Source organism: Erinaceus europaeus, chromosome 17 (assembly GCF_950295315.1).
Source record: "Erinaceus europaeus chromosome 17, mEriEur2.1, whole genome shotgun sequence".
NCBI classification, from domain to species: domain Eukaryota; kingdom Metazoa; phylum Chordata; class Mammalia; order Eulipotyphla; family Erinaceidae; genus Erinaceus; species Erinaceus europaeus.
Window position 1 is genome coordinate 14652739 of NC_080178.1, and position 23368 is coordinate 14676106.

Genomic DNA, 23368 nt, shown 5'->3' on the forward strand with positions numbered 1-23368 from the left:
CAAATGTGGGGATACGTACCGATGGATGCTACAAAATTCTCTTCTTTTAAACTCCTGGTGTCAGGTTCCTTGAGACCCCTTCCAGTAGAGCTGGGGGCCCAGGGTCCCAGCTGGGGAACCCTCAGCTGGGCCATAGCCTTTGGGTCCCCCCGCCCTGCCAGGCCAGGATCCTTCCCAACTGGCGTATTAATACTTTCTGTAGGGCTTCTCTTGCGCTTCTCTGGTTCTGAGGAAAAGATTCAATAGGGAGAGAGATCAAGAGAGACAGCAAGTGCGAATCAGGCCTGGAGACAAGCCAGGAGGAGCCGGGCAGGTGTGCAAGGGAGGGAGTGGAAGGAGAGAGAAGCTGACATCTTTTTTTGTGATTAAAAAAAAAAACTTACTGGGAGCCGGGTGTAGTGCACTGGGTTATATGCACATGGTGAGAAGTGCAAGGACCGGCACAAAGATCTGGGTTTGAGCCCCTGGCTCCCCACTTGAATGGGGGTCGCTTCACAAGTGGTGAAGCAGGTCTGCAGGTGTCTATCCCCCTCTCTGTCTTCCCCTCCTCTCTCAATTTCTCTCTGTCCTATGCACCAACAAGAGCAATAACAACAACAATGATAAACAACGACAACAAAAGGGGAAAAATAGGGAGTCGGATGGTAGCGCAGTGGGCTAAGCACACATGGCACAAAGCGTAAGGACCGGCGTAAGGATCCCGGTCCAAGCCCCCAGCTCCCCACTTGCAGGGGAGTCACTTCACAGGCAGTGAAGCAGGTCTGCAGGTGTCTTACTCTCCTCCTATCTTCCCCTCCTTTCTCCATTTCTCTCTGTCCTATCCAACAACAGCAATAACAACAATAATAACTACAGCAATAATGAAAAACAACAAGGGCAACAAAAGGGAAAATAGGGAGTCGGGCAGTAGTGCAGTGGGTTAATCGCATGTGGCACAAAGTGCAAGGACCGGAGTAAGGATCCGGGTTCGAGCCCCCGGCTCCCCACCTACAGGGGTGAAGCAGGTCTGCAGGTATCTTTCTTTCCCCTCTGTCTTCCCCTCCTCTCTCCATTTCTCTCTGTCCTATCCAACAACGATGGCATCAATAACAACAATAACTACAACATTAAAACAACATGGGAAACAAAAGGGAATAAATAATAAAAAAAGGGAAAATAAATAAATATTTTTAAAAAATTTTTAAAAGGAAAAAAAATAGCCTCTAGGAGCAGTGGATTCATAGTGCAGGCAAGGAGCCCCAGCAATAACCCTGGAGGCAAAATAAAAAAATAAATAAAATAAAATAAAACACCTATTGCACATCTAAACATACAATAGGAAATAAAACTCCCAAAGTCTGATGGGAAGGAGCCGGGCACTGGGAAACCTGTCCAGGGGAGAGCTGCCTTTCACCTGGGGACAAGCGGGAGGGCTGTGCCAGGCTGCCCCTACCTTTGCTGTAGTAGTGGGTCTGGGCGATCTCCAGAAGCCCAAAGATGCTGGCCATGCCGCCCAGGCCCGCGTGAGAGTAGGACTGCTCCAGACTGAGCACTGTGCACTTGAGCAAGTCCAGCATCCCCTTGTATACCTTTCGACTGATTTCCTGGAACAGTAAGTAATCCAGGGGGCGCGAGCTGGCAAAATTGACTCGAGTACCCATATCACTCTGCCCAGTGCGTCTCCACCCTCTGGCCCCGGGCACTGACCACATCAGGGATGATGTCTTGCCGGGCATCCTCCTCTGACTGCACCGTGCGGCTCAGCTTGCTCAGGACAAACACCCGCAGCTGCTCGCTCTCCAACAGCCGGCGCACCTTCTTCATGTTGAGCCAGCCGACACCCTGGCCGTCCAGCACGCTGTGCACCACCTCCTTCAGGAACTGCTGGTTCTCACTGTGGACCCCACACACCACTATTGTCCTCAGATGGTCTGCAGAACAACCTCCCCCCCACGCCCGTCACCAGACTAGCTGCTTGCCTCCAGGGGTGATACACAAAGCCAACTCTCCAAAGGTCCAAGCCCGCTGCACTCTGTCCCAGGCACTGCTGTTACGCCCTCCTGGATAGGGTAGGCTATTGCCAGCACGGGGACTGAGCCAGACCAGGAAGTCTGGATTGACTTCTACCACCCAACTGAGAGCAGCTCTCCCATTCTTGAGCAACCCTAAGACTTGGTACAGGAATTGCTCCACTCTACCCAAAATGTTTCAAACAGCTCTGCCATTTATTACCTAGAATTGCTGGACCGGCCCTGGGGCGACGGAGGCTCTCTCTTCACTGTCGGGCTGTGTTTAATGACAGATGATTTCTGATCCACCAAGGCCCTCCGGTTTCCTGCAGTCGAGAAGGGAGGAGCAAGAAACATCTCTGTCACAGCTTGGCGGTGAGTGGAGGAGGCACAGCCCCGGGTAGCAGTGCTCCACACCCACTGTCTAGAGGGCTGGATGTGGACGGCACCAGGGCATCACACAGAGGCAGAGACCAGCCATGGCAATGTGGAGGTGGGGACGGAGACTCAGGCCACTCCACATGCACCAGCAGCAGCCCCATGGGCAAGCACGGGCATCATGGGGGATGGACAAGGCAGGTCACATGCTGCCGCTTGCACCGTGAGGAGGGAGGCCCTGGGGCAGGCACAGGAGATGCTAGGAGGAAACAAAAGACCATGCACAGCTCACGGGCAGAACCCACCTTCACCACTCCCAGGGCCGGCTTCAGTAACAATCTCCATTAGAGTATTTAGCCCAAATACTGGGACACAAAATACACAATTAGTAGGTGCACCGCGATACCACAACCCCGAAACCCCTGGATGGAGCTGAAGTTAGGTAACCTGAGCATGCTCCCAAAGCTTAAGTGCACACATGCTCAGCTCCCTGGCACCTCAGAGTGGAAGGCCAAGTGACTGGGACGGTCCCAGGACTGGAGGCCAGGGGCAGAGCAGATGACACTGGAGCCTTTGGGGACTGGGCAGGAACATGCATGAAAGAGGGAGCGAAGGTTGTCTTGGAGTATCTAGCACCAGGGGCCAGGGATCTGCGGGGCTGTGGGAGAAGATGCCATCATGGGGAGTGGAGGGGACTAGCATGGGAGGGGCAGGTGCAGCAGATGAAGCGTCAGCATGCAAGCACGGCTTCCCTCACTCTAGCTACAGTGTCCACATAACCCTCTCCCCTACCCCCACCAAAGAACATGCCTCAGACTCCTGACATTTTTAGTCACTGCAAAAGAAGTGTGTGTGAGAGAGAGAGAGAGAGAGGGAGGGAGGGAGAGAGAGAGCGAGAGAGCACGCTCAAGAGTGGCATGAGAGGTGGCAGAGCAGCTAGACTGTTTGACTTACAAGCATGAGGCCCAGAATTCAATCCCCAGCATTTTATGTGCCAGACTGCTGCTCTGGTTTTCTCTCTCTCCCTTACATTAAAATTAAACAAATCTTGGGAGTAGGACGGTAGCGCAGCGGGTTGAGCACACGTGGTACAAAGCGCAGGGACCGGCATAAGGATCCCGGTTCGAGCCCCCGGCTTCCCACCTGCAGGGGAGTCACTTCACAGGTGGTGAAGCAGGTCTGCAGGTGTCTATCTTTCTCTCCCCCTGTCTTCCCCTCCTCTCTCCCTTTCTCTCTGTCCTATCCAACAACGACATCAACAATAACTACAACAATAAAAAAACAAGGGCAACAAAAGGGAAATACTAAAACAAATTTAAAAATAAGTAAAGAAATCTTAGTGACACAAATTTTAAAATACATATATAACTGCTTCTCACTGTACTTAAAACATTTTTTATTATCTGTATTTATTTATTGTACAGAGACAGTCAGAAATCAGGAGAGATGGGGTAAATAGAAAGGGAGAAAGACAGACACCTGCAGCCCTGCTTCACCACTTACAAGACTCTCCCCCTGCAGGTGGGGACTGGGGACTTGAACCTGAGTCCTGTGCCTTGTAACATGTGCACTCAGTCAGGTGTGCCACCACTCAGCCCCCCTCACTATTTTTTGGGTTTTTTTGACTCCAGGGTTATCGCTAGGGCTCAGTGCCTATTGCCTGCATTACAAATCCACTGCTCCTGGAGGGCATTTTTTTCCATTTTTATTGTCCTTGTTATTATTGTTATTGCTGTAGTTGTTGTTGGATAGGACAGACAGAAATAGAGGAGGGGAAAACAGAGAGGGGGAGAGAAAGATAGACACCTGCAGACCTGCTTCACCATTTGCAGGGGGCTCGAACTGGGATCCTTACATCTGTCCTTGCACTTCACACCTTGTGCACTTAACCTGCTGCGCTACCACCTGGCCCCCCTCACTGTACTTTTAAAAATGAATTAATTTTGTGGCACTGGGGCTTCATCCATGGAGGACACCACTGCTCCCAGAAAATTTTCTTTCTTCATTATTTAAATTTTAGAGAAAGAGATAAAGAGGGGAGCAGGGAGAGGAGAGCAGAGAGGGGCGGGGAGACTTCAGCACCACTCCGCTACCCGCAGTTTCTCCAGTGTTTTCATGTTGGGGCTTGAACTCAGGGTCTTGCTCACAGTTAAGATACATGCTCTGTCAGCTGAGTTATCTTCCAGACCTCCTCAAACCTCCCCCTTTAAAAAATAACTTGGGGGGCGGGTGGTAGCATAGCAGGTTAAGTGCAAGTGGCATGAAGTGCCTTAAGGATCCTGGTTCGAGCCCCTAGCTCCCGACCTGCAGGGGGGTCGCTTCACAAGCAGTGAAGCAGGTCTGCAGGTATCTGTCTTTCTCTCCTCTATTTTTCTCTGTCCTATCCAACAACAGCAGCAGCAATGGCAACAATAACAATAATAACAAGAGCAACAAAAATGGGAAAAAATGGCCTCCAGGAGCAGTGGGTTCATAGTGCAGGCACTGAGCCCCAGGGATAACCCTGGAGGCAAAAAATAATAATAATAAAACTTTTTTAAAAGTCTACATTCTGGGGGCCAGGTAGTGGCACACCCGGTTGAGCACACATTACAATGCGCAAAGACCCAGGTTCGAGAGCCCCTTATCCCCACCTGCAGGGGAAAGCTCTGCAAGTCGTGAAGCAGGGTTGCAAGTGTCTCTTTCTCTCTCCTTCTCTATCTCCCCCTACCCTCTTGATTTCTGACTGTCTCTACTCAATAAAGATAATTTTTTTAAAAAGTTGTTTTTTTTTAAAAAAAAAGTCTATATTCTTAGAGAGGAATAAAGAAATGGGAGAGAGAAGGAGAAACAGCAAGCACTGGCCCACTGCCCATGGAGTTCCCTTCAAGCTGTCCACAGCGCTCCATTGTGGCGCCAAGGTCCAAACCCAGGACCCCACAAACAGTAAGGTGTGTGTGCGTGCTACCCACTGAACAATCGCCTGGCCTCTGTGTCCCCTGTCATAATTAAGCCTATTGCTACAAAAATTCAGAGAAAATGCTGAGTAAATTCCAAAGGGTCCCTCAAACAAGAGATGACAAGTCAAAATCAAGTCAGGTCTGGTTTATTCCCAGAAGTCAACCACTTCTACCCTAGCCGAAGCCTAAGGCTGACATGAAGCCCAAGTGAGCAGTGCTGGGGACTCCAGCACTGTCCCTGGTCTGGCCAGCTCCTGGGGCTGAAGCTCATCCTCAGGTCCAGCAGTAGGAGCTGGCAGATGACAGGAGGCAGTTGCGGGGACATCCGTGAAGGGTCCCCCAGAAGCAGCAGTGACCCCACTGCTGCCCTTTTCCTAGGTGATACAAGCCCGTCTCCTTTGCTACACAGATAATCTCCACCTAGAGAGCCGGTGATGTGCAGTGAAAGCCGTGAGAAGTGGAAAGAGGGGCAGCAGCCAGCTCAAATGAGTCATCCTGCACGGGGGTCTTACAAGCACCCACATGTCTGAGCACATCCCTGAGAAGCCTGCTTGGACGCTAAGGAAGGGTCCTCCTTACCTTTCAGACTGGGGAAGGGTGTGGCCTTCTCTCGGGCACCTTTGGTGGGCAGTGTGAGGTTTGAAAGGCTGAAGCTTGTACTGTGGTTCCGATACAGGCTACCTGTCAAGGTAAGGGAGAGAGCACTGAGTCGGGGAGAAACAGACATCTCTACCCAGCATCAGAGGTGTCACTCACTAGGCAGGGCACTTGCACAGCTAAGTGTGAGCCCATGTTCACGTCCTAGCATGGGAGGGTGCTATGGCAGTGGAGGAAGCTTTGGTGCTGTGGTACCCACCCACCGCCACCGCCATGTCTATCTGAATAACAAATATGGCCTGGTAGCACAGTGGGTAGGGTGTTGGACTCTCAAGCATGAGGTCCTTAGTTCAATTCCTGGCAATGCATGTGCCAGAATGATGTTCCAGTTCTTTTTCTCTAAATAAATAAATACTTTTGCAAGACTGTTTTTTTTCCCCCCTGCCTCCAGGGTTATTGCTGGGGCTCAGTGCCTGCACCACAAATCCTCTGCTACTGGAGGCTATTTCCTCTATTTTGTTGCCCTTGTTGTTATTATTGTTGTTATCGTTGCCATTGCTGCTGTTGTTGGATAGGACAGAGAGAAATCGAGAGAGATGGGGAAGACATCCCATATGTTGGCTCTCTCAGGTCCCCAATGTGGCTTTAGTCTGTCACCTCCCCTCCCCATTTCTGGGTATGTTCTCTAAGGACAAAAGTCAACCTCATATAGATTTCAAAGTGTGTACATGAAGGTCGTTCAGTGGGTAAGGAAGACACCACATGTGTATTAGATACTCCTCAGATCAACTCTGATGGGAATGTCTCCACAGGATACATGTCTGGGTCTGCGACCTCCAATGTGCAGCTTATTTTCCTACAAACCCACTAACTTATCAAAAACTGAATGAAGCCTTAAGTTGTGAGGGTAATGACTTACCTGCCACTGGCTTTACGGGCCTCACTTAAAATCAGTACCTCAAACAGTACCACCCAAATGACCCTACTTAGGGTTTGATAACATATACCCAGACCCACAGTGGAAGTTCTTAATGGCATCTGCTGTGGCCAGGCCTTGCTGAAACAGGCAGGACGGGGCATGAGAGACCTGGAGGTACTTACTGGCAAAAGACATGATGCCCCCAAAGCCCTCGGTGCTGTTGTTGGAGACGGTGGAGGTGGGAGAGCTTGCCCGAGAGTCAGACTCTGCGTCTGAGTCGCTCGCCAGCTTCAAGCTGTTGGGCCTCAGCAGCTGTTGAGCCCTTGAATGCACAGGGATGCCTGTGAGCCCCGGGCAGTGGTACTGGGCTGGGGTGTGGGGGCCTGATTGCCCTGAGGTCACCAGCCCCACCCCACGGCTCCTAAGTGCCTAGATCAGAGCACCATTTCCACTGGGGTGAGGGCCACCAGACATCCTGTGAGAAGGAAGCCCCAGTCTCTCACCGATTGCCATTGACATGTTGGCTGAATCGGGGAGTGTAACTCTCCCCCTGCTCTTCCTCTTCTTCCTCATCTTCCTCAGGGGGAAAGTCACTTGGGGGCTCAAAGTGTGGGTTGTCATAGGTTCGCCGGTGCACTGACCCTTCTCCAGTTTCCACCAGAGGCTTGTCCGTGGGGATTTTGCCAGGCACGGTAGGGAGGGGCTTGGTGACACCTACTGTCGCCTTGGCATCCATCTCTGCTGAGTCGGCAGTTCCCTGAGGACCACAGTAAACACAAAGCGTTTGCTGGGTGCCTGTATCCTCAGCCTGGCAGGGCTGAGCCAGGCCAGGCCTATCTGAAGGTATGTGTGAGATAAGATGGGGTGGGGTTTTCTCTGTCCCCACAAAGTACAACCAGGCAGAACTTAGCTAAATCCTAGACAGGACCCACTATCTCCCTCCTGGAGTCAGAACTATGTCTCACTGGCTCTAAGCTATAGGATTTGTGGAGAGGAAGACTGTGAAGAAAAGAAGCTCTCCTGACAAACAGGAGGCCAGCAGCCCAAGTTAGAGCCCTCCAAGTCCTCACGTACAGAACTGGCTCCGTGGACAGTGGTGCTTGGGCTCGAGTGCAGTGGGGGGTTTTCCTGAGAGACCTCTCTATTGGGGCCCGGGTCCTCTGCTTCCTTCTGGCTCGGCAGCTCATCAATCTCCACCTCGCTGGCATCCCCCAGGGCCGCGTGTGTCAGAGGATCCACATCTGCCAAAAACCAAGGGATGGGTTACACCTTCCCAGAACCCTCAGCGCTGCCACCCAGAGCTGGCTCCTTTCCCAAAGGACACTTACTGGGAGTATCACCGTTGATGTCACATTTCATCATTTCACTGACAAAGTCACCCAGGGAGGAGTAAGAAGAGCTTGAATCATCATATTCCATACTATCACTACCGCTGCAGAATGGAGACAGTAAAAATTAAAATCAGGGCCAGGTAGTTTACCTGACACAGTGTGTACTTTGGCAAGTATGAGGCCACGGATTTGAGTCCTGGCACTACCACAGACAACACCAGGGTAACCCAAAGATGATGAAGCAGTGCTGTGGTATCTATCTCTGTTCTCTGTGTCTTTCTCCTCCTCTCCTCTCTGAAAAAGAACTAAAGAATGAAAACACTGGCCCCTGGGGGTACTCCAGCAGTGGTAGCTGGTACTGCTTGGATCACAACACCTGAGGCGCTGGGCTCATTAGCAGGAACCATATCACACCAAAGTAAAAGACTCTGGGGTGGGTGGGTGGGTGGGGAGAATACAGGTCCATGAAAGATGATGAATGACATAGTGGGGGTTGTATTGTTAAATGGGAATCTGGGGAATGTTATGCATTGTATTTACTGTTGTATTGTATTTACTGTTGAATGTTAAACATTAATTCCCCAATAAAGAAATAAATTATTTAAAAAAAAAACAAACAGATAAACAAGGAGCCAAGTGGTGGAACAGCCAGTAGAGTTCATAGCTTATCACATGAAAGGACTCAGGCTCAAACCCCTGGCTCCCACTTTGGAGGCTGGGGAAGGGGGAGCTTCAAGAGCAGTGGAGCAATGTTGCAGGTTATATATTATTATCTTTATTTATTAGCTAGAGAAAGCCAGAAATCGTGGTCTGGGAGGTGGTGCAGTGAATAAAGCACTGGACTCTCAAGCATAAGGTCCTGAGTTCAATCCCTGGCAGCACATGTACCAGAGTGACGTCTGGTTCTCTCTCTCCTCTTATCTTCTCTCTCTCTCCTCTTATCTTTCTCATTAATAAACAAAATCTTAAAAAAAAAAAGAGTGAGAAAGCCAGAAATCAAAAGGGAAGGGAGTGACAGAGAGGGAGAGAGACAGAGAGACACCTGCAACACGGCTTCACCACTTGCAAAGCTTTTCTCCTGCAGGTGGGGACTGGGGGCTCAAACTCAGGTCCTTGCACATTGTAACATCTGCGCTCAAGTATGTCCCTCTCTGTCTCCCTGTGCCCCCCCACCCCGGTGTGGGTGTAAGAAAAAGAGAAAAAAAAAGCTACTAGGAGAGGTGGAGCCATCAGGTACCTAGCGCCAACAGCACCTGGAAGCAGTAAATAAACAGGAAGAACGGACAGGGAAAAGAATCAGCAACTAGCACTAGGAAAAATAAAAAAGAGGAGCACTCTTTAAGATCACGGGACGAGATAAATAAGGAAGATAACAGAAGCCGTCAATATACAACCCCAGGTTTCCCACACCGAAGCCTAAATCCCATTAGACCTTGCCATTGTGTCCAATCCTGTTTTGCTGGCACAGGGCCTGCTCACCTGTCGTCAGTTGGGTCAGAGTCAGAGTCGCGCTCAGGGGGAATGCTCAGCGCCTCGGCCAGCTGGGAGTTGCCGTCATAGACCCGGTAGTGGATGGGCTGCAGCTGATGAGCGTACCACTTGGGCTTGTCACCAATCAGGGCCGGATCAAACATGCCTGCCCCCAAGAGAAACAGAACAGAGTTAGCAACAAGAGAAAATGAGGCAGGAAGGCAACTCTCAGATAAAATGGGACTAACAGGGGGCAGGTTAAAGAGCAGCAAGGGAGGAGGCCGGGGGCAGAGCAGAGGCTAAGTGGACTCAACTGTTGTGAATTCGCTGGAAGGCGTAGTTAGTGGGGTTGAGGATCCATTCTCCAAAGTACTCCACAGCCTGCGTCCTGGCCAGCTTCTCAGCAAAAGGAGTCTGCCGGGGACGGGAGGCTAGAAAGGAGCCAGCCTGGAAGGCTACCACGGGCCGGGGGAAGAGACGCAGAGTACGTGTGTGCATCTGAAAGCCCTGCAGCACGTTGGGGGAGTTGAAGAAACGGACCATGGCCACTCTGGGGAAGAAGGGGATGGTGAAATCATCCAAGTCCCACACCCTGCAGAATATGGAGTCCTAGGGATAAGGCCTCGGACCCCCTCTCTACCCCTAAGCCATCATTTCACACTCCAGACTCCAGGGTAGACTTCCCTTAAAGAATCACCAATCTCCATCTTTACTCAAGGTCTAAAAGGTATGTGAACTACTTCTCCTCTTGCCTTTTGTTTAGATGTCAAGCATAACTAGATGTGACACTCTGGCTCAGAATATCACCTGTCCTGAGGTCACTGGGTGAGCAGAGAGAGAGCTTGGGACTGTTTAGTTCTCTTGGTTGTACCTGGTTGCAACATCCACAGAATCCACATCGTTGCCATAAATGAGCGGGTTGAATTCAGTGGAAGGGGTAGACTGCAGGTCACTTGAAGGCCTTCCCAAGAGCAGGGGGATCTCCTGGCCCTCGTGAAATTTCTCCAGATTGAGGATGGGCTGGGTGTTGAGACTCATGCTAGCAAGAGCCTGTGGAACAAGAAATCCTACATAGGAGACAAATCCCTGGGCAGTCAGCCAATTTCATCTTCAAGGAAAGAGCCTTCATTGATGTAAGATGCAAATATTAAAGCCATTACAAGACCATCTGAGGGGGCTAGCAGGTGGGTCGCTCAGTAGGAAACATAATAATGTTACTATGCACAGGGACCTGGGTTCAAATCTAGGGTCCACCACAAGGGAACACCTTCATAAACAGTGGAAGAGTGCTGTGATGTCTCTCCTCTCTACCTCACTCTTCCTATCTCTGTCTCTTACCCTCAACCTAGAGGAATGAAAAGAAAATGGCTGCTGGGAATGGTGGAGTCATACAGGCACTGAGTGAGCCCCAAAGACAGCCCTGTTGGCGGGGGGGAGATGACAACAATCTGAATTATGTAGATCCTGCACTTAAATCAACCTGGATCAGAGCAACTTAAACACATCTAAACACAGCAGTTTATTCAACTATGAAACTTTGTTTCTTGTTGAAATCTATGTCTAAAAATAAACAACTGAAACATGAAGAAGTAGAGCTTCTCTGAAGGACATTAGGAGTTCAAAACCTCACATGCTCAGTGCTTCTAAATTAAGTCAGCCTAAGGCGCCTAAGATGTGCCACAGGCAGTGCACAATAAATCCATCACTCCTGGTGGCCATTTCTCTTCATTATTTATTTATTTTTATCTGATAGTACAGAAAGAAATTGAGAGGAGAAGGGGAGAAATAGAGGGGGAGAGATGTAGTGGCACCTGCAGGCCTGCTTCACAGCTCCTGAAGCTTCCTCCATGCAGGTGGGGAACGGGGTTCATAGCCAGGTCGTCAAACATGGTAATGTGTGTGCTTAACTGTGGGTCTCCAGTATGTCTGCTTGTCTATTTTTAATGAATCTAGGTGATCCTGTGGTTGGTGGCCCATGGATCACACTTTGAGCAGCAGGGATAAGAGTGCAGAATCAAAGAGCCTAAAGCCTTAGTTCCCATGAACATTCAATGTATATGAAGCCGTATTGCTGAAATGTATACAGTATTGTAAACCAACTGCAAATCAGAAAAATGTCAATTAAAAATATAGTCCCACTTAACAACCTCTCCCTCTCCTTAGTCATAGTAAGCAAATATCTAGAATGGAAATAAAGCAAAGGGAGAGCACAGGAGAACTTTCCAAACTTGCAAACTTCACCAGACTGCAGCAGTGCAGTATCATATTACATCAGAAGTGAAGAAGCAGGTGCAAGTGAGAAGGATGGTATGAGATGACCCATTTAAATGCAAACAGACATCATCTAGAGGGACTGCTCAGTTACTCAGACCACACAAAGACTCCTGAAGACCCTCCAGATGCGAGCAGGGCTTCCTCAGAGAACTACAGGGCTATCTACCGGGGAAGTCCCGCACAACACCAAGAGCAGGGAAGGGGCCTTGTCATGTGTTATCTTCAGGTACTGTGGTCAGCATGCAGCAGCAGAAGAAACTCCATCAATGAGAAACACATTGAAAGAATTACTCAAAAGGAAGGAAGTTGGGCTGGGGAGATAGCATAACGGTAACACGTGTGCTTAACCAGATCCGCCACCACCCGGCTCCTCTCTCTTCCAGCATGATGGTTCTGTACAAGAATTATGCCTGAGGCTCCAAGATCCCAGGTTCAATCCCCAGCACCACTGGAAGCCAGAGTTAAGCAATACTCTGGTCTCTTTCTCTGTATCTCTCTCATTAAAATAAAATATATCAAAAAATAAAAAAGGGGTCAGGCAGGAGCACAGCAGGTTAAGCGCACATGGTGCAAAGCGCAAGGACCTTTCACCCAGAAATGTTCACCCCAAGACCACAGAAATCTGTGCCATGTGACATCAGAAAGGACAGTGGCTCTAACAACAGTGGTCTGCCTACAGCGTCTACTGTGCCCTTTCCTTTTCTTTTCCGTTCACCTACCTGCTTCAAATGTTTTTTCAGTTCTAATGACTCTGGTTCTGGCAGGATGGGTAGCACTTCTGCATGGGTGGGGGCTATCACCTGTACCAGAAAAAGATGCGGCTTTAGAATTAATTTCTCAGGAGTTTCTCTTAAACGAGGGTAAATAACAAGAACTGGCAACTTTATATATAACCTTATCATATAGGAGAGCATCTACAGACTACGTAGTCACATACATAAGACACGTACATTGGGGCCTGATGGTGGCGCATGTGGTTGGGCGCACATGTTACAATGCGCAAGGACCTAATTTGGAATCCCTGGTCCCCACTTGCAGGGGGAAAGCTTTGCAGTGGTGAAGCAGGGCTGCAGGTGTCTCTTTCTTTCTACCTCTCTATATCCCTCCCTACCCTTGATTTCTGGCTGTTCCTATCTAATAAAGGCATAAACAAATAAACAAATGCATGAGGCTCCAATCCCCAGCACCACCATAAGCCAGTTGATGAAAAAAAAAAGACATGTACATCCATGTACATCCATGTACATCCATGTACATCCATGTACATGTAGCTGAAAGGAAATAGTGAAGTGTTGATTACCTTTAGACAATGGGATTACCGTTTTTTTTTAAATTTTATTTATTTTCCCTTTTGTTGCCCTTGTTGTCTTTTTTTATTGTTGTTGTAGCTATTATTGTTGTTGTTATTGATGTGGTTGTTATTGGATAGGACAGAGAGAAATGGAGAGAGGAGGGGAAGACAGAGGGGGAAGAGAAAGACAGACACCTGCAGACCTGCTTCACCACCTGTGAAGCGACTCCCCTGCAGGTGGGGAGCTGGGGGCTGGAACCCGGATCCTTACGCCGGTCCTTGCGCTTTGCGCCACCTGCGCTTAACCCACTGCGCTACCGCCCGACTCCCGGGATTACCGTTTTTATCTTCTTTATATTTTTTGTATCGTTTTTAAGTTGTTTTTTTTTTAAGATTTATTACATATGAGAGAGAGAGAGAGAGAGGGAGAGATTCACAGGATAACAGAGAAAGGGAGAGAACGAAACCAGAGCATTACTCTGGTACACACAGTTCCAGAGATAAATCAGGAGCCTTATGCATGCAAGTAGGATGTGCTACCAGTTATTTCCCCAGCTGCTTTATTTTCATTTTTATGAGAGACACACAAACACCACAGCAATGCTTAACTCTGACATGTGTGGTGCGAGGGTTCTAAACCAAAAATATCCGTATGCTTGTGCTCTGTGGTTAAGACATCTTCCCAGCCCTCATCTGTATTCTCTAAAGCTTTACAATGAACACATGGCAAGACTTCCTATTGAAGTGGGAATGTACTCACACCACAGAATGTTAGTATTTAAAAGCACTGTGAGGCTGCACTGAAAGACAACTCTTTGCTAGAAACTACAACCCAGGAAAACCATTATGATCAGCTCTACATGTGATGGTCCCACAGTGCCAGCTACCCTCCTGTTCTTAAAGGATGCAGGGCTGGCTCAACTGCTTCTCTTCAAGTCCTAACCAAAGTCCCGGCCAGCCCACTGTTGTGAGCTCCTCTCAAACTACTTACTCCCTTGCCTTCCTACTACTTGTGCCCCCAATTCCCAGATCACTTATAGTACTAGAAATACTGATATTTCCAGAGAATTAGGTCAGTGGAGTTAAGGCTAATCCAACTGAGTGACAAGTCCCTTAACTACATTCCATCTGATACCAGTATCTTGAGCCATCCCACACCTGTTAAGTCAGTAAAGTAAAAGCAGCCCATATTAAAAAGAAAAACCACCTACCAACTTGGGACCTTTCTAGGAGTCAATCTAGAAAAACAGAACACAACCCCATTCTAGACACTATAATGCTTCAGTCCGGAAACTCACTCTGTTGCTGTCTAGATCCACTAGCCATACATCATCAGGCATCTTGAAGTCCAGTTTGTAGAGGAAGAAGCTGGCAGGGACCCCAATGATGTACGGGGTGGGGGCCAACAGCAGCTGTGGAAAGGGTGAAGCAGACAAGAAACAAAAAAGCAAAGCCTGATGTGATCGCTTATTGAGTTGGGATTTTTCTGGTTAAGGACACACAACTTCTTTCCTGAAACTCTTGAGTAGATGTATTTCAAAATTCAAGCCTTTTCGGGTTTTAGATCAGTTAACTATAAGATATTCTACTATGTATGGTCCACACTGTTTTGTCAGTGGCCTATAATCATTAACTGTGATAAAGAGACGTCATGGGGAGTCGGGGGGTAGCGCAGCGGGTTAAGCGCACGTGGCGTGAAGTGCAAGGACCAGCATAGCGATCCCAGTTCGAGCCCCCAGCTCCCAACCTGCAGGGGAGTCGCCTCACAGGTGGTGAAACAGGTGTCTATCTTTCTCTCCCCCTCTGTCTTCACCTCCTCTCTCCATTTCTCTCTGTTCTATCCAACAACAATCACATCAATAACAATAATAACTACAACAATAAAAAAAGGGCAACAAAAAGGAAAATAAATATTTAAAAAATTAAAAAAGAGAGAGAGGCCATGAATAAATAGTCCAGCTGCTTGCTGTAGAGCCGTCCAAGCTAGGTAAGATTCTGCAAACAGATCTGACCCCTGAGAAGGGACTGAGGGCCAGTACTGATTCACGATTCCTGGGGGCACTAAGCCTCCTCACTCTGAGCTGGACAGGGTTGAAAGTCAGAGGTGTCAAAGCCGGAAGACACCTTGAGACCCACCTGCTCTGCAGATGCCATGCAGGTGGGCAGCAGTGGGATGACAGGAAACATGTACTCCAGAGGGTAGATCATCGCCACAAACGCCATCACAGACATGGAGAGAGCATTGTAATCTCGGGACTGCAGTACCACCTGCCAGGAGCCAGACCACTGGGATCACTCAACAGCATAAGGAAAGTCCAAGAGAAAACAGCGTCGGATGCTATGGTTCAACACCCGTGCTACCATGCCTATGGTTCCAGGAGCTTCATTTCCATACTTAACAACTCTAACTCCTACCCCAGACACTATAGTGATCTTTCAAATAGCAGCTTGATCTTCCCATTTCTTGCACCCCCAATCCCCAGATCACTCACTGGAATAGAAGTGCTGATATTTCTAGAGAATTAGGGCAGTGGAGTTAAGGTTAATCCAACTGAGTGACAAGTCTTTTGACTATATTCCACCTGACACCAGTACCCTGAGTCAGCTCACAGCTACTGAGCACCTGTGTATACCTGGCACTGCACTGCCTCCTGGGCTAGCCTCTGCCACATCTCGGAGTCCTTTTCCTGGAGACCAAGGGAGCTGGCCCTCTCACCTTATGCTCTAAGAGGATGCAGGTCAGCACTTGGAGACAGGCGTCCACACCCAGCAGTTCCAAGGGAAGGTGCAGTGGAAAATCCACGAGGGAGAATCGGGAGGGATCTGGGAGAGCAAAGGTCAGAGCCTGCTGGAGCTCCTGAGGGAGGACCTCAATGTCTACTCGCTTCTGGCCGGAGACAGGCACTGGGGAGCGCAGCAGGCGGTAGATCCAGGCCTCAATCTCTCGCAGGTCATGGAGCAGGGCACTGGACTTCTCCTCCACCAGCAACGATCCGGTGAAGATGCGCCACATGGTGTCCCTGAGGAGCAGACAGACACGTGAGCCCTGGAGGCTGTTACCTCGGTACAACCAGAGGGGACAGTGCTGACAAATGGAAGGGCAGTCTGTGGGCACCGCGAGGATCAGGGGTGTACAGAGAGGTAGGAGCAAGTGTCAAACTGTACAGAAGGTAGGACGTGTTGTCCTGCCCACCACAAACACCAGATTTCTCAGCACTATTCCAGATCCCTTCACAGTGCAAGGGCTGACTCCAAAGCAATCTTCTACTCAGTGAGAAGTCTCACAATGTGTTTAAGCAGGTCTCAATTTAGACCTCAGCTTTTTTTATTTCTTTTTAATTACTGAGCTGTACTCAAAATAAGCACTGTAACAAATACATTTTTCCTTTTTTTCAAGAGAAAAATATTTCTCTTGAAATAATTTTCAAATATTTCAAAAATATTTCAAAATATTTTTATTTTATAGATACAGATACAGAGAGAAAGATCAAAGAATTGCTCTGCTCTGGCTTATAGCAGTGCTAGGGATTGAACCCAGGATATTGGAGTCTTGGGTATGAAAGGCTTTTGCATAACCACAAAGCTGTTTCCCCAGTCCTTTTCCTTCTTTCTTAAGACAGAGATAGAGAAGCCAGAAAGAGAGGGTGAGAGAGACCACAACACTGAGACCTTCTTCAATGGGGTGGAGGCCTGGCTCAAGCCCAGGTGTGCACACAGAAAACCAACACACTATCCAAGTGAGTTATTTCACTGGCCCCAGATAGATATATTTTGCAAGTGTATTCCCCATATTTGCCTATTAAACAGACACACACATACACACACACACACTCACTCACTCTTCATTCCAGGGCAAGGCAGTGGCACAGCCAATAAAATGCACATGTTATGCAAGGAGTCAGGTTCAAATTCCTGCAGAGAAGAAGCTTAACAAGCTGTGAAAACAACAATGCTGTGGCTACGTATCTTACTTCTCCCTCCCCTCTCAATTTCTCTTTATCTCTACCCAAAATAAATAAACATATATTTTTAAGTCGATTCTTTATTTTAGAGAGATGAAAGAGGGAAGAGAAAGAGATGAACAAAGAGGTGTTACCATCAAGATACTCCCCACTGCTATCCATGGTATCCCATGTGGCGCCAGCATCCAACCGCGGGGCCTCAGGCCCGTCAAGGTGTATGCTCTACCTGGTGAACTACCTCCCAGCCCTAGGACCTTGGGATTCCGAGGAAATCTCCTAGCTCCCTGGCAGACCAATCACACCTGGTCTCGGTGGCTCGGCAGCCAGCCCTACCTACCTTTGTATGCCTCTGGGGATGCCCAGTTTCTTGCCCAGCAGTTGCTCGCTACAGCAGTCCACCAGACGTTTGAGGGTATACAGACACTCTCGGAAGGTGGAGAAGAAGGGGTAGTGGCTGAGCACGCACAGGGACGTCAGAGTGCTGTTGCGAGACCGGCTGACCCCCTTGGCCCGCCGTTTGCCCCGAGGAGACTGGTTCACGTCGGGGGTGGAGTCAGCACTGGGGGGCTGCAGGGACGAGCCACTCTCTGAGCTCTCAGTGCCAGTCTCTTTGGGCGCACGGGTGCCTTCCTTCGCCCGGGACCCAGCACCGCCTTCCCCCTTGTCCTTTGGCATCCGTTTCTGGAAGGAGCGGTAGAAGTTGACACAGATGCCATAGCGTGTGACTCCGGTGTCCTTGTCGGTGAGGGTGAAGACGAAAGAGGTGTCGTCCCGCAGGCTCATGCGCCGCTGCCGCACACTCAGACAGCCCTCGGGCTGGCAGAAGAAGACCACATCCGGAGGCAGGGGGAACTCAGCGTGGTCCTCCAGGGGGTAGCGCCGCAGCAGCTCAGGAGTCTGGGCCACACTGTCACTGCTCGGGTGCCTGGAGGACGAGAGGACGGACTGAGCAGCCTCAGGAGACAGGATGCACGTCCAGGTTTTAACCACCATCAACAAATAAAGCTTGGCGGGCATGCTATTCTGGATCAAGTAACCTAACTGCAGGAAACCTGGGAAAGAACATTGATCTGGCCGGCTAAAGGGAACAGCATTTGTGTTGGAAGGAGAACTGTCACATGAAAAGGGTCGCTTTTCAAGGTGGATTAGCTAATGTACTTCCCAACGAGCATATGTAGCTGAAGTAACACCTTGTCCTTACCCTTTTCCAACAAGTAAGGAAACTGAGGCAATAGAGAATCTATTTGACCAAAAGCACAGAGATGTTAATTCAGAGCAGCATTAGCTGGGCCTCTGTTCCTCCGGCTGCACTGTTTTCACTGCGGGCATCAGTATTCCCATCAGGATAGAACAGTAAGGAGGGATGAGACATTTAAAGCAACGTGGGGGGAGGAGGGGCTGGGCGATAGTGCAGGGGGCTAAGCACACATGGCGCAAAGCGCAAGGACCGGCATAAAGATCCCAGTTCGAGCCCCCAGCTCCCCACCTGCAGGGGGGCCGCTTCGCAAGTGGTGAAGGTCTGCAGGTGTCTGTCTTTCTCTCTCCCTCTGTCTTCCCCTCCTGTCTTGACTTCTCTGTCCTGTCCAAAAACAACTGCTATAACAACAATAACAACCACGACAAGGGCAACAAAATGAGAAAAACAGCCTCCAGGGGCAGTGTATTCATAGTGCTGGTACTGAGCCCCAGCGATAGCCCTGGAGGCTAAATAAATAAATAAATAAAATTAAATAAAGCAATGTGGGAAGGGGACACTTACAGATCTTGTATCTAGCGCAAGGACCCAGGTTAAAGCCCCTGCTTCCCACCTGCGGGGGGAGGGGAAGCTTCACAAGTGGTAAAGCCAGTACTGCAGGTATCTATCTCCCCCTTACCTCTCAGTTTCTCTATGAAAAAAAAAAAAAAAAAAGCTGCCAGGAGTGGTGGACTTGTTGTGCAGGCACCAAGGCCCAGTAATAAGAGGAAGAAAAAAAAAAAGACAAACATCAGTCTCTTGTTGGTTACCTGGCCCCTACGATCACTAGATAGTCAAGTAACCGAGGACAGAGCTTCTTCTTTTGCACCATGGTTCCAACTCATCAGTTCATCTCAGAGAAACGGCAAGGCAAGTTTCAGCCAAGAGGTCAGCATTCCGAGGAGGAATCCTGGTATTATCTGAAAGTCCAAAGTTAATTGGGGAAAAAAGCACCAATAAGATCCACTGCTGTGAAGCGACTCATCCCTCTCAGTTTCCTCCCAGCCAGCAGGTCCCCCATCTTAGTACTAAAGGAAGGAAAGAGAACATGACACTCTCTTTAGCCCACAGCTCAGCCAGGCTTGTGAGTTCAGAGAGTCAAATGTCAGGAGGAAGGACAAATAATGGGTCACCTCTCCATCCCCACACACCAGCTCATTTCCAACCTTGCCCCTGGGGCTCTATTTCTGAAAAACAGACTCCTAATCTGGACCCACTCATTATGACAACAAAAAAAATTAAAGTCATTTTCTGGGCTGCTCCAGGGTGGATCAGGATCCAACCAGACTCTAATCAGCAATAATTTGCACTCCTCACTCAGATGGAAACCAAACTGCTCTCTGGGCCAACATTCTGTATTCGGCTTGACAGGAAACTACCATATAGACTGTATAGTTAATGTTCTCAACAATAACACCAGCTGGCTATTCTACACCCACGTGATCTCAAATGAAGAACATCTATGCTTCAACTGTTTCATCTAAGCCATCTTTTTTCTCCTATGCAAACAGGAATGAGGCTCAGTGGCCACTGTTATTAGCTCTGCCCTTGGTGCTGAATCATAGTCTCTCCTTGATCCTGATCCCAGGATTGGAATGGATGATACAGCACACACTTGAGGCCCAATTTTTCTCTAGCTCACAGCAGCTAGAAATTCGATGCAGCAATAACAGACTTCTGCTTGGAGAAGGAGAGGTACTCTGAGGAACTTCTAAACTACAGCATCCCCCAAAAAAATCAGGAAAAGCTTACATGGTCTTAGCTGCAATGCATTTCTGTTGGGTCTCCATACACTTTGCTAATGTTTCACTTCACTACAAGGCTATCTTCAGTGCTTCCAGAACGCTTTCTCTGGTCACAGCAAGACATTAATCACTGTACACAGAGAGAATCCCACGACAGGATGTACACACACTCAGACACCACTCCCCTCCCTGCTGCTCTGTGGACTCCCACACATGCACACTCCTGTGTGCTTAGGCCCTATTTGATCTAGATAACAAGTAAGACTCTATGTTTTTGTTTTTTGTTTTGTTTTGTTTTGTTTTTTCTCTCTCCCTAACTTAACATTTACAACACTTCTCAAATCCTCCCAGCAAGGCTCCCTCCTTTCTCTTGCTCCCAACAGAGGACCTGCAGGTAATGGGATTCGGTTTTGTCTCCATAGCGACTCTGGCTCCCAGCACTATTTATAGCAGAGCCAGAGTCCTTCCCCTGGATGGTGACGGCACAGTGCTAGCAGCTGCTACTCCAGTCAGCCAGGGCCCATCACAATTGCTGTTCTTGAGCCTGGAGACACCTCTCCCATTGACTGTAAATTATTAGGTTATCTCTTCCCCCATCTGTCTTCAGTCCACACTTTGTCCTAATCCCAGATTTTTAGTAGAAACATCTTAACACACAAATCAGGTTCTCACATGAGCTATAACTCCTTGTGTGTGTATGTGTTGCCATATATGCCTTTCTTTTTATTTTTAATTTTTTTAATATTTATTTATTCATTCCCTTTTGTTGCCCTTGTTTTATTGTTGTAGTTATTACTGTTGTTACTGATGTCGTTGTTGTCGGATAGAACAGAGAGAAATGGAGAGAGGAAGGGAAGACAGAGAGGGGGAGAGAAAGATAAGACACCTGCAGACCTGTTTCACCACTTGTAAAGCGACTCCCCTGCAGATGGGGAGCCGGGGCTGGAACCAGGATCCTTACACCAGTCCCTGCGCTCTGCGTCACCTGCGCTTAACCCGCTGCACTACCGCCGACTCCCCATATATTCCTTTCTAAGTGTCATGACCACCCCCAAAGTCCTCTGGTTCTCTCCACTGCTATGGAGTACTGAGCATGTCACAGAAATAGCATGAGGGATTGTTCCCAAGCAGAAGGAGAAGAGAAGAGAAACAGAGAAGTACAATGGGAGATGGATAAATACAGAAATCATTGCACACACACACACACACAAAAACCTAGGGAAGTCAGCCAGTGTGTCTTAAAACAAAAATATACAGATCAGAGCACAAGGTTAAACCTGAAATCTATTTTTATGGTGAAATCCCTTTCCTGCCCAAATCTCAAAGCTCACAACCTGGAGCATCCCCTAATAGTGTTGCAGCCTTGGTGAGATCCCAGCTCGGCTCCGCTGAACATCATTTGCTGTCTACGGCCATACCACCCCGAGCATGCCCGATCTTGTCTGAAAATCATTTGCTGAAACTCAAGTCACCAAGATGTTCTTCTACAGGAGCCCCCTCCCTCCAGAGCTACAAGCACCCTGGGATCACACACTATCCTAGTTACTAGTGCCAGGTAGATTTCAGCCACAATCCATATCTCATCAGACTGCTAAAATAACTAAGGTTTTCCTCCCCAATCTCTTTCCTTTCCATGAAGATTCTAAGCCCTAAGCCTTCTTAGGCTTAGACCACGGACCATCCACACTGCCTTCCTATCCACCTAGGCTCAGGCTTCGCCTCCACCACCAATCGCACGTACTCACACGGAAACCCAGACTCCTAGCTCTACAGCTTGCAAAGGCATTGAGCTCCGAGTGCCCACCTAAGTGCAGGTGGCCTGCACCACCATCCGCTCCGCCCACCCGGAGGCTGCTTTAGAACCCAGGTCTGGGAGTTAACCGCGTCTCTGCAGTCTACAGTGGTCACACTCGCCGACCCTTTGGATTGGTCCCCTAGTTGGGGGCAGGATGTCATAGTAAAACCACAGGGAGCGGAGAGCGGAGCTGACATCTTTGCTGACGTGAGCACAACAGGAGGCTCTCGGACCTTGCCGTCGCCCGTCCCCCCCCTCCCCCAGCAGTGACCTTGCGAGAGCGTCAGCGCAGACAGGCCCATCTGGGGTGGGGGTCAGCGATAAGGGGTAGTGGGGGGGGGGGCGACAGCACTGCCTCCTAGCTTGGGGAAAAGCGGAGGGCAGGCCGGTGAGGGAGGCAGAATTCAGAGATGCCTGAGGACCGGGCGGATGCTGGGAAGCTGAAATGGTGTCTCCACTCTAGCAAAACCATTTCAAAACACCCACTTATAAAAAAAAAATTAAATAAAAAAAAAGATGAAAAGGTGGGTCTCCAAGCCGTCCCCAGCTATGCGGCGCGTACACACGCGCGCACACGTGCCAGGCGCAGGTCCTGGCTCGGCCCCGGCTGGACAGCTCCGCCCGCCGCCGCCCGGGAGCCCGCCCGCCCGCGCGCGGCTGGAATGGAGGCCACAGCCCCTCCGCGCCCCGGGGCGCCCCGGTCCAGGCCCCGCCCCCTGCCCGCGCACCCCACTCCCTCCCGAGACCGCACGCCCCTCATAACCCTTGGGACCTCCCGGAGGCTTTCACCCCAGAGCCCGCCCCCCCGGCGCCAGTCGCCCCCAGCACCCCCACCCCCGGAGGCCCGGACCCCCCACCTGGAGAGCCTCGGGGGCCGGGCGTCGGTCCTTCCCCCGCGCGCGCCGCGGCGAGCTCACTTCAGTTCCGCGTCTGCACCGGGGGGCGCGCAGCACTCGGCCGCGGCGCGGGAGGGAAGCTGGGGGGCCGGGAGCCGTACCATTCGCTCGGGGGCGGGAGACAGGGCTCCGCCGAGCCTGAGAGCGCGGCGGCGGCGGCGGCGCGCACACCTCCGGGAGTGGGGCGGCGGCGGCGGCTGCGGGGAGCGCGCCAGGGGCGGGCCCGGGGCAGCACCTTGTGGGGACGTCGCCCCGCTTCTCCGCGCCACCTGGCGGCTGGGGCCGCGCCCACGCGCCTAGAGCCCTCCGGAAGCGGCTGCTCGAGACCCCAGCTGTGCCCCGCTCCCCACCCACACGCGCACCTGACGCCCCTCCTTACTCCACCCCACCCCCGCCCGGTTTGGAGGTGCCCCGCCCACCAAGTGCGGGGCGCGGGGTGGGGAGCCGGAAGGCGCGGCGGCGTCTCACCTCCACCGGGCGGCGCGGGGCGTGCTGGGAAATGGAGTCCAGCGCCTGTCCGCGGCCCTCCACCTGGGGTCTCCAGGGCCT

General features: G+C 50.2%; 1 protein-coding gene across 50 annotated transcripts in view; it reads right to left on the reverse strand.

Moving 5' to 3' along the window:
• MADD (MAP kinase activating death domain) overlaps window positions 1-23212 on the reverse strand; it is a 54329-nt gene extending 31117 nt beyond the window's left edge. For 14 of the 50 annotated variants that reach the window (XM_060176438.1, XM_060176452.1, XM_060176434.1 and 11 more), the window contains exons 1-20: window positions 22781-23211; window positions 19154-19303; window positions 17487-18074; window positions 15904-16207; window positions 15324-15455; window positions 14486-14599; window positions 12616-12696; window positions 10494-10672; window positions 9937-10172; window positions 9632-9788; window positions 8150-8253; window positions 7896-8062; window positions 7325-7578; window positions 7004-7143; window positions 5885-5986; window positions 2672-2731; window positions 2212-2314; window positions 1687-1873; window positions 1433-1583; window positions 20-226 (exon numbers count right to left, since the gene is read on the reverse strand). In XM_060176438.1, coding sequence (XP_060032421.1) covers window positions 20-226; window positions 1433-1583; window positions 1687-1873; window positions 2212-2314; window positions 2672-2731; window positions 5885-5986; window positions 7004-7143; window positions 7325-7578; window positions 7896-8062; window positions 8150-8253; window positions 9632-9788; window positions 9937-10172; window positions 10494-10672; window positions 12616-12696; window positions 14486-14599; window positions 15324-15455; window positions 15904-16207; window positions 17487-18074; window positions 19154-19215 — 3328 coding nt within the window. In that variant the 5' untranslated portion in view covers window positions 19216-19303; window positions 22781-23211. Of the gene's footprint in view, window positions 1-19; window positions 227-1432; window positions 1584-1686; window positions 1874-2211; window positions 2315-2671; window positions 2732-5884; window positions 5987-7003; window positions 7144-7324; window positions 7579-7895; window positions 8063-8149; window positions 8254-9631; window positions 9789-9936; window positions 10173-10493; window positions 10673-12615; window positions 12697-14485; window positions 14600-15323; window positions 15456-15903; window positions 16208-17486; window positions 18075-19153; window positions 19304-22780 lie in introns of all 50 variants that reach the window. The other 36 variants (XM_007519057.3, XM_060176468.1, XM_060176453.1 and 33 more) reach the window with 5 other exon arrangements.
• Window positions 23213-23368: the final 156 nt, after the last annotated feature.